Source organism: Pristiophorus japonicus, chromosome 5 (assembly GCF_044704955.1).
Source record: "Pristiophorus japonicus isolate sPriJap1 chromosome 5, sPriJap1.hap1, whole genome shotgun sequence".
Lineage (NCBI taxonomy): Eukaryota > Metazoa > Chordata > Chondrichthyes > Pristiophoridae > Pristiophorus > Pristiophorus japonicus.
Window position 1 is genome coordinate 173,250,989 of NC_091981.1, and position 10,354 is coordinate 173,261,342.

Genomic DNA, 10,354 nt, shown 5'->3' on the forward strand with positions numbered 1-10,354 from the left:
AACCTTCTGACTCTGAGGCGAGAATGCTACCCACTGAGCCACAGCTGACACCAAAAAGTTGATCTGGCTGCTAGCAGTGAACGGTGTTGACCAATTAACCTTAGGGTTATGAGCACAGCAAGCTTCCGCTGCGCCACTCTGCTCCGATGTCTTGGATGCTAACCTGTTGTCACCTGGGAGTCTTTTAAATTCCTCTTTGCTGTTCCTGTGTGTTTACTACGTTTTGTGTGTGTTTTTCACAGGCGAGTAGCAGATGCTTTAAATATTAACCCAGCCTCAGATCCATTTCACATGCGCAGTTTAGGATCCAAATACAGTGACAGTCTGAAGGAAGATGCAAGGTAGGTAATGATTGATGATTGTAAACATTCAAAATCAAGTGTAGATATATGACAATCATTTTTAAAACTGTATATGGCATCCAAGCTATGAAGCAGATTGATTAATCAGTATTAATACAGTGGTATTTCATGCTAGTACAGTCACAGAAACCTCTGGTGACTCATTTTAGTAACTTGGCAAACAATACTCATGGCTAAATGTATAATTTTTTGCAGCTCAGAGTGGCAAAAAATGCTGGAGTTTGAGAAACAAGTTAAAGTTCTGATGAAACCCTTCACCCATTTCTGATGAGTCCCATCTGAAACAACTCGTCTTTTCAAATGTTGACTGATCGGCCTGATATATCCAACATTTTTGTGTGTTTATTTTGGATTTCCAGCTTTCACAATCCTTTTAAATCACAAACTGATTTTGCACTTTCTTTGGGGAACCAGACATTTCTTGCAATAGACGACATCAGCATTGCTATTTGCTCAAATTCGATTTGTACATAAGTGAACTAGTTCATGTTTTTGAGTTGTATCAATTTAGTGCCATTTGTTAAATAACTATTCCCCTCACTGCTACACAAAGTGTGCCCTTTGACCTTTAACTTTTTTTAAACTGGTTTCTTTGCCAAAATAGAAAAACCTAAAGCAGCTAGTTCACCTTGTGAATGGTGATTTGGGGATTCTCATTCCATATACTTCACTGAAATTCAGAAAATGCACCTACTCCACATCTTGTGAATAACTGGGTGTGGTAAAATTGTAATGTTTTTTGTGTTCAAGGAGGAATCCACAACCTGGATATGTCCTGACCACATAGTCGGGGATTAATATGAAATGGTGAAGAGCTATAAAAATGAATCCATTTGCAATGATCAAAACTGAAGAGCAGAAATGTGGCCTATCTGATTGAAAGTTATTTAATTATGTATAATGCTCATAACTACTAAATCGATCTGGATATTCCATCCCCTGGAAATTTGACTTGATTAATTGTGTCTTAATATGTAATATATCTTTGCACATTAGGCTTTTTCTGTCTGTGTGTATCCCTCAAACCGCCCCTTCCTCTCACTATTATATCTCTACCTTTTAGTCTCTGTCTACCTCAGTGTTGGTCACATATACCACCTGTCTGTCCCCAAACTCTCTCTATGTATTAAGCTCAGTATTCCTGTGTCTCAGTCCCTTGTGTCAGACTATCTCACTATGTACTGTGTGTGTATTAGTGGGTGCTCAGTTTTGAGACTATTGATGCAGTAAGTCACGCATGTTTGTTTTCCTCTATTCCTGACTGAAGGAAGGATCTGAAGTTTGTAACTGAAGTGGAAGAAGAAATGAAAGCTCTTGTGGAAGCTGTCAATAAGGTTAGTGCTGCAGTTAATAAAACGCCTTTATTATTCAAGTACCCTCAAACCCATGGTCCTGTCTGACAGGTCTATATAAAAAGAGCTGATAGAATGCAGTGGTTGATGGCTGTCTGGGGCCGAGCCCAACGCAAGAAAATCTTAACAGTGTTGTTCAACGATTGGAAATGGTCAGCCAGCAGGGCGATGGGATATGCTGTCAAGTTTAGTGATAATCTGCAGTTCTCCCCTTGTACCCATTAGCTCAGAATCAGAATGGCAGAAGATATTTAAAAAAAGAGAAAAAGTTATGGTGGCTTCACATGGGGTAGATTCCCTTCATTGCAGATTTCTACCACCAATCAGGGTTTTTACACTCTGAAAATTTGCCTTCCTGAACACTGTCATTAAAATCTAATGAAATTACAAGCAGATAGTCAGAAGAAGTTAAATGTTAGTATTGATAAAAGTAATAGATTGCAATAATCACCTTTACATATTCCTAAAATAAGAACCAGAAAAAGTTCATAAAATGGGTGTAGTACTGTGCCGTGTTATGAAGTGATGACACAAGTTCTTGTCTTGTGGCTGAGTTTTTAAACTAAGGTTATTTTGGTGAAAGGGTGAAAACCGCTACTAAATGTGACAGACATGCCTGTTTGAAGCATGGTTTTAGCGCACGATTTTGGTCTTGTGCTGATTACTATAATGTGATCTTGCCTGGAGGTGCTACAATGGAGGCACCTACAGGTTTAGCAATCTAGTGCTGATTAGACGCAATTTTTATAGATCGGTATATGTGGGTTTCACTCACCCACTTCAACTCAAAATGTGAAGGATGCTGGCTCACGCGCAGCGGTACGTTTCAGGATGGCTCCGGGACCGAGAGAGGACGCACAGGTTCTCTGATGTGGCACTGGAGGTCTTGGTGGAGGAGAGATGTCCTGTACCCGCAGGGGTAACGGAGCCCTCCTGCAGCAGCTTGTGCTGCTCTGCCTGGCCTCATATCCTCCTTATTCCTCCTTCAGACCAACTTGTCGATGACTAAGCACTCCCTTTCTCTTGTAAAGGTGCCCAATAAAGGTAGAGTAGCGAATAGCACAGCACTCTTTTTAGGTGAAGTCCTCAGAGAATCTCCAGAATAAATGTTGATCGTGTTGGTGAAATCTTGGCAAACTGTCCCAGAAAGTCTCCTGACATGTTTCAAAAGTTCTCTTCAAACCTCCAGCATCAAGTGAACAGTAAAAGGTGATATAACTTTAAGTAGTACTCGAAATCCTCTGAAACACATTGTTTACTCCCAATCAGCTGGTTACTGTTAGGAGAGGGCATTAGGTCAAGCGCTAGCCACTAAAATGTCATGCAACCTCCTTAATGAACGCTAGCAAGCAATTTAAGTGACAATCAGCCCCTTGACGATCCTCCGGATGGCTTCCTAGTACAAGCTTCAAATCCTTTACCAAGATGGCATCTTGCACTAATGCGGGCTAAGTCGGTGTTTACGTTCAAGACCCCATCTTGGTGCCTTGCGTATCCAGGGAAAATCGCACCCTTAGCGTTCCTGTTCCTTCCTAGCCACCTGGGGCAATTTACTAGAGGAGATCAAGTACTTTCCAGAAGAGATATAAAATGGGGCAAAACACTAATCTATTTCCTATTGGCTCCTGCAAAAGCATATTGGCAAAGGCCTGAGAATGGGTTGCTTGCTGCCCTTTCAAATGAGGTAATGTTGTATGACAGGCAAAGATAATGGGCTCCATTTTCCCCAGTGATTTGTGCCGTTTTTTTGGCCTAAATTTTTTAAATACAAGTTTCCCCAATATTTGTGCGGCAGTGTAACGCAGTTAGTTATGATTTTTTTTTTAAGGTTAGTAGGTTCGGGTTTTTTTTGCGTCATAGGGGACGTAACCTGATGTTTGTGCCAGTTTTTCACAATTATGGAAGTTTGCGCAATTAAAATTTATCCTAGGACGGCACATGTGACCACTCCCGAAAAACCTTCTGGATACTTAAAACCAGTGTACATTAAAAGATTGGGGCAGAAAGACACCATTGTTTTTATGCGAAGTTTTGGAGGGAGTCAAGAACACAAATATCCATAATCAAGCTTAAATTTTTTAAACTTAAAACGCAGGAAATGGAAGTTTAAAGGAATTCTTTAAGTTTTCATTTTTTAAAAACTGACATGCCACGACTCCAAATCGGGCTCGAGAGTCAGAGCGTCGGCCGGCAGAATCGGTCCATCGCCCAGAGCTCGGGACTCTGATTCAAAAGAAGTCCGGGGGTGGGGTGTGGAGGGGTGGGTGGGGGTTGTCCAGGAGTGATCGTGTAAGGTCAATGCTCTCCGCACTCTACCATCATCTGAACCACATCTGTTAGATCCTGCACCTCAGGAGAGCACAGTCGAGCTCTCCTTCCCCATCTCACCCTGGGTTGGGCGTGCCTTGCATCCCACTGAGACTTGCAGCCTCGGACGGTGGGGCCCTGGGTGTGCCTCGTTGCACACCATCTACTTGTCCAAGGTCCTGCCACTTCCTTTTGCACTGGCCTCCAGACCTTGGGGTGGTCACCATTGCACAGTAATCGTCTGCAAGTTAGTTCCAGTGTTTCTTCATTTCTTTTGGTGGAACTTTTATGTGATCTCTGCTGGTGTCCAACTTGTGCCATCTGCCCTCAATCACAGTAACTGGTGCCTCCACTTCATCCTGTGAGAAATTCTTGGTCCTTGCGCGGCATTGCACCTTGTATTGCAGCTCCGATTTTTCCAATGAGAATTTAAGGGCCCAAGTTTCGGGTGGAGTTGCTCCTATTTTTTTTGGAGCAACTAGTTTAGTTTGGAGTATCTTAGAAATCGCAATCCTCGGCACTTAGTTTGCTCCAGTTCTCGTGAGTTAGTTTACTTTCGTTTTAGTTCAGTTTTTTTTTCCAAAAGGAGGCGTTACCAGCCACTTAGGCCTGTTTTGCAAGTTTAGGCACTGAAAAGTTACTCCAGACAAACTTAGAACGGAGTAAGTGGCGACTTTTGTACGCTCAGAAAAACCTTGCATACACTTTAGAATTAGGCACAGGTAAACCAGAGATGGGAGCGGGGGGGAAGTTAAATAGAAACATAGAAAATAGGTTCAGGAGTAGGCCATTCGGCCCCTCGAGCCTGCACCACCATTCAATAAGATCATGGCTGATCATTCCCTCAGTACCCCTTTCCTGCTTTCTCTTCATACCCCTTGATCCCTTTAGCTGTAAGGGCCATATTTAACTCCCTCTTGAATATATCCAATGAACTAGCATCAACAGCTCTTTGCGGTAGGGAATTCCACAGGTTACCAACTCTGAGTGAAGAAGTTTCTCCTCATCTCAGTCATAAATGGCCTACCCCTTATCCTAAGACTGTGTCCCCTGGTTCTGGACTTCCCCATCATCGGGAACATTCTTCCCGCATCTAACCTGTCCAGCCCCATCAGAATCTTATGTTTCTATGAGATCCCCTCTCATCCTTCTAAACTTCAGTGTATAAAGGCCCAGTTGATCCAGTCTCTCCTCATATGTTAGTCCCGCCATCCCGGGAATCAGTCAGGGGATTTTCCAAAGCATTAAACACTTCACTTTTAAAAATAAAAGAACCATCATCAATAATAAAAGATCAATAAATCAATAAATAAAAAATAAAAAGTTCCTACCTCATCTACCCATTCGGGGGCCCGGCCAGGGCTAGGGGCTGCGTGCTGCAGGCTGGAAATCGGCACTCTGCAGGAGTCCATTCGGCCAGGGCTAGGGGCTGCGTGCTGCAGGCTGGAAATCGGCACTCTGCAGGAGTCCATTCGGCCAGGGCTAGGGGCTGCGTGCTGCAGGCTGGAAATCTGCATTCTGCCCGCTCCAGGAGCCCATTCGGCCAGGGCTAGGGGCTGCGTGCTGCAGGCTGGAAATCGGCACTCTGCAGGAGTCCATTCGGCCAGGGCTAAGGGCTGCGTGCTGCAGGCTGGAAATCTGCATTCTGCCCGCTCCAGGAGCCCATTCGGCCAGGGCTAGGGGCTGCGTGCTTCGGGCTCCTCCCACACAGCCAGCAGCACACGCACACAGAATCTGGGGGCCAGGAGCTAATTGCTCACGCACGCAGCTTTTTGGCCCAAGGCTGTAGCTCCGCCCCCGCGCTGTTGTGCTGCGTCGAGCTGACTGCTGAACAGGCCTGCTGCACTCGGAGAATCGCAGGGTAAGTTTTTGGCGCGCTTTTCATTCCACAAAATAGGTGGGCCTCTCGGAGGTGTGCTGTTCTAGCTGATATCGGAAACTTGGGCCCAAAGTCTCGCCCACAACTGGCTCTTTAAAAATGGCCGAATGTAGATTGGGAGCTGTACTGGGCATGCGCGTCTATAGGAATCATGTCAAAAACGTCTTTTTTTCACACGTGCAGAAGGGGCAGCATCATTTTTTCGGTGCAGACATTGGGCTCCACCCCTGAGGCTATAGGACAGGCTGCGCAGCGCCAATTTCAGAAAATAGAACGGGGAAACGTGTTACTTTTTTTGGAGTAGTTGGGCCCAAGAAAAGCAGGCATAACTCTGACAATGTGCCAAAAAACGACATTGGGGAAAATTGAGCCCATAAATTTGCAGAATTGTGGTCTTGTTAATCTTTTGAAAACTGCAGCAATATTTCTATCCTCCCCTGACCAATTTTTAAAAAGTAACCATGTTAATATACAACAGTAAAGAAAATTAAATACATGTCAGCACTAACTTTTTTTAAATTTGGAAATACTAAATGATTCCCTTTTTTATCCAGGGCAAGCAGCAGAAGAAAAGCCGTTGCTATCCTCCTATGAATCGGGATCATCGCAGGATCATACATGAGCTGGCTGAGGTCTATGGTGTTGAAAGTGTCAGCTATGACAGTGAACCCAAGCGTAATGTTGTTATCACTGCTGTGAAGTGAGTGTTCAGGATGCTAAAAGCTGGCTTTAAAATTACATTTTTTTTTTTTACTTTTCTTTCCCACCTTCCTGACACACAAAAAAAGGATCAGAATTTATTTTTCCACTGTTCATATTTGCTTGATGCATAGGGGACCAGTTAGCTCAGTGGAAAAGATATTTATCTTTACTTCAAGGACAAATTCAGCATGTGTTTGTCTGATAACTAGATTCTATGTAAAATGAGTTTTGACAATTTAATCCCTACTGGGCATAGACCCACAGCAGAAAACTATCACTAATTCAACAGTGATTTGTAATCACTGAGGCCACAGGAAGATTGCAAGTGAAAATGGAAAAATGTCATGTGGGTATAGAAGGAACTCTTTTGAAGTTGGCACTGAGGCACATTGTTAACTGATTAACAACAAATTAACTGGCTATTTATTTCATTGCCCTTTGAGGGACCTTGCTGTCCACAATTTGGATATAAAGTTGAAGTTGTCTACAGATCTCCTGATGGCAGTGATAAAGTAGCAGACTGTATAAATACAGAGATCGGAGAAGCTTGTTGAAAAAGCAGAGTGGTTATAATGGGAGACTTTAATTTTCACGGTCTGGGAGAAGCAGAACAGCGCGAGTCCCAAAGGCAGCAAGTTTCTTGAGTGTATTTGAGATACAGGTGGTAGATTTTTAAAAGCACAAAGCCTGGGGCTAAGAAATAATTGTAGAGATGCTGACAGTCTAAAGGTTAATGCTAATGCCTCCCTTGTGTATGCTGGACCTGCCACACTGAATGGAATTGTAAAAGTAGCCACTTGAATTAATTTTATTCAGTTACATCCAGATTGGTTCTTTCAGTCTGGTAAACCATATGAAAGGGACTGCAGTTCTATACCTGGTTATATTTTATGCTAAAAAGCAGAGTTTGATCTTGACTTGTGTAGTAGCTTTCTTATCTAATTGGGACTATTTCAATAAATCACTTTACTTCCCAGAGGAAAATCTGTATGTCCAAATGCTTCACTGAATTCATTGATTGAAAGAGAGATGGCAACAAGACCACCACCACCAATCGCCCACTACAGGCAACAGGCATCTAAGTAAGTACCATGATGAGCACCAACAACTTCAGTCTGACAGCCATGATTTCACAGGAAAGAATTCTTGTATGCAAAACCAAGCTAAATATTTAACAAAAAAAACTTGATGTAAAATAGTATTTTCTTCTTTTGTTAATCTCTGCACATTACTGGACTTGAACCACAGAGGGGTGATTTCCCTTTAAGGCATTTCTAACAACTGCCTCATGTACAGGTGGCAATGATGCTAAAGGAAAAAAGACGTCGGTGACGGCAGGCCAGGCATCCACCCCTGCTGGGTAGACGATGTAACATCCATCCAGTGTTGATAGTCGAGAGCCAACTCAAGGCGGATCAACACTCAAACTGTACGGATTGCAACAACCTAGTTGAAGACCTTTGCCAACCCGTCCCCATCTTCACGATCCAAACCATAGCACAATACCGATAGCAATACCTACACTGCTGCATTCATAAAGGCGAGCTCTCCCTTTACTGTTGAAGGAGAAATGCTTCCTTCTAAATGCAGTCGTGCAAGATCTGACATGATTGTTCAGACTGATGCCTTTCACCTGTTGGTTTCTCGCCAGTTCGCTTGATATATTAGATCGGGTTTAGGATAATCATCATTTTCACACCTCTCTGGGCTCAGACCTCTATTGCGGAGGATCCTGTGATGACAGGGATCACTGGATGTAGTAGAGGACTCTTGAGGTCCTCACAATCTTTGGTCTGAGTCATTAACCTCTTCTGGACTATCCTCCATGTTGAAGAATTCATTCAGTGGTGTTTGACCAAATCTTGGTTCTTGCTATCTTCCATTGTAGAATTATTATATTTCCCCTGCCCCCACCCCCCATTTGTTTTTCATTTCTTGGAAATGCCGTCTATGATTTGTTCACGTAAGAAACCCAGCCATGAGCCTTAGCTCAGACATTATATAATTTGATGATCCCATTGGATTTAATGTATACTCGAGTATTCTTCTGCAGAATATAGCAGATCTCTAATCGCTCAATGTGTGACCTTAGCCAGTGAATGTCAGCAAGTTATTCAGCTACGGGAATGTCATGGTTGAGCCTAACCCTGTCTACACCTAAGGTCTCATCTGCTGCGTTGCAGATGAGGTTTCGAGGTAGCAATCCGGACACGAATCATTGCTAGCTTTGCACACCTTCATTATCCTGCCTGGGAACATTGAGACCAAATGAAACCTGCTTTGGCTGTGCACTGATAATTTAGCCAAGTCTAAGGATCCTTAAACTCGGCTTCATTCATGTTTATCAATTTGTCTGTGATTTACCCCGTACCAAATTGGGATCTCAACTGGTCCTGCAAACATTAATGTACCCCCTTTCAAACCTCTCAGTACTAGTAACCTTAAGCATCTGACATGAAAGGCTGCACTTTTGGTGGCTCTGGTTTTAGCTTGTTGGGTTAATAACATCTAGTTGATGGTCATTTACTTAACATTGATTGCAATGAAAATATTGTTCAAGCTTTCAACATATATTCCATAATGGGATGGAATTACATGATGCATAAGCTGGTCAAGCTTACATATGATGTGTTCATTGCTGACTGGAAATTGCACAAATTAAAATAATTTTCTGTAACCTTGCAGGATTGACAATGGAACAGTCGCCCTGCAAAAGTCATTCAAGGAAGAACCAATCATTGATTACTTTGATGTACAAGACTAGAAAAGCACTTGTTTCTGAATACATTTGGAGTTTGGATCTCACATCCTCTAGAAATAGAGGGGGCGAGAAGTAACCCGATCAGTAGTGGACAAAAAAGAGTCGGTGAAGATTTATAGGGAGATACAATTTTGTCAATCTATAATCTTAAATTCAATCTGCATAGCAAAGTAAGATGCTAGTCTCTGCTGTAGGATATCACTGTCGCATGAGATAAACACACAAAAGAAATGAAACAGCAAAACCTGCAGGATGAATTATGTATACTGTACATTTCTATCAGCTGTTGTGTTGCTGCTTTAGGCAGTACTGAACAAAGGGTTAACATTGATTTCCCCTTGATTTATGTTTTTGAAAGAAATCAGCTTCAGCGTGATAAAGGTGGCTGTGTAATAATTGCACTCAATAAAGATGAAACAAATCTCAACAGATGAATTATGCTGTCTTTCAATATTAGCTGTGTTTGAATGAACCTTCTTTGGAAGTACAGTCATGAGAATAAGATGAGTTGCAGTTAGAATGCTAGATTGACCCTTTACGCGAGCCCTCCATCGTCTTCCCCTCCCCATTTCTTGTGTATTTTAAAAGGTCATCTCCGTGACTGATTCAGGAAACTCATCTGAGAGCCTATGCTGAGACAATGAATAATGTAATGATCCCTTTTGGATTTGATTTTTATTTCTCGCTGATCCCAACCTCTCTCTGAAGCTTTTAAGATATACTTGAGTATTGTTCTGCAGAATATGGCAGATCTCTAATAGCTTAATGTGTTATCTTTGTGAATATCAGCAAGCTATTCAGCTGTGGGAATGAGCCTAACCTTGTCTACACCCAAGATCCCATGGGGTCAAGTTTCGGGCCGCGCCTAGAACAGCGCAGCCCTGTGAGCCACGCCTCATTTCCGCGCTCAAAACGGTGCCTAAAACTTGCCTCGGTATTCTCCCCGCTGCTAGAACGTTCCAGGCCCTCGACGCAGCCCAGCACAAGCTGT

General features: G+C 42.8%; 1 protein-coding gene across 3 annotated transcripts in view; it reads left to right on the top strand.

The window, feature by feature from the left end:
* nfx1 (nuclear transcription factor, X-box binding 1) overlaps window positions 1–9,790 on the top strand; it is an 85,300-nt gene extending 75,510 nt beyond the window's left edge. For all 3 annotated transcript variants that reach the window (XM_070881093.1, XM_070881095.1, XM_070881094.1), the window contains 5 exons: window positions 243–341; window positions 1,630–1,696; window positions 6,455–6,600; window positions 7,580–7,684; window positions 9,288–9,790. In XM_070881093.1, the coding sequence (XP_070737194.1) occupies window positions 243–341; window positions 1,630–1,696; window positions 6,455–6,600; window positions 7,580–7,684; window positions 9,288–9,366 (496 nt within the window). In that variant the 3' untranslated portion in view covers window positions 9,367–9,790. The remainder of the gene's footprint in view (window positions 1–242; window positions 342–1,629; window positions 1,697–6,454; window positions 6,601–7,579; window positions 7,685–9,287) is intronic.
* Window positions 9,791–10,354: the final 564 nt, after the last annotated feature.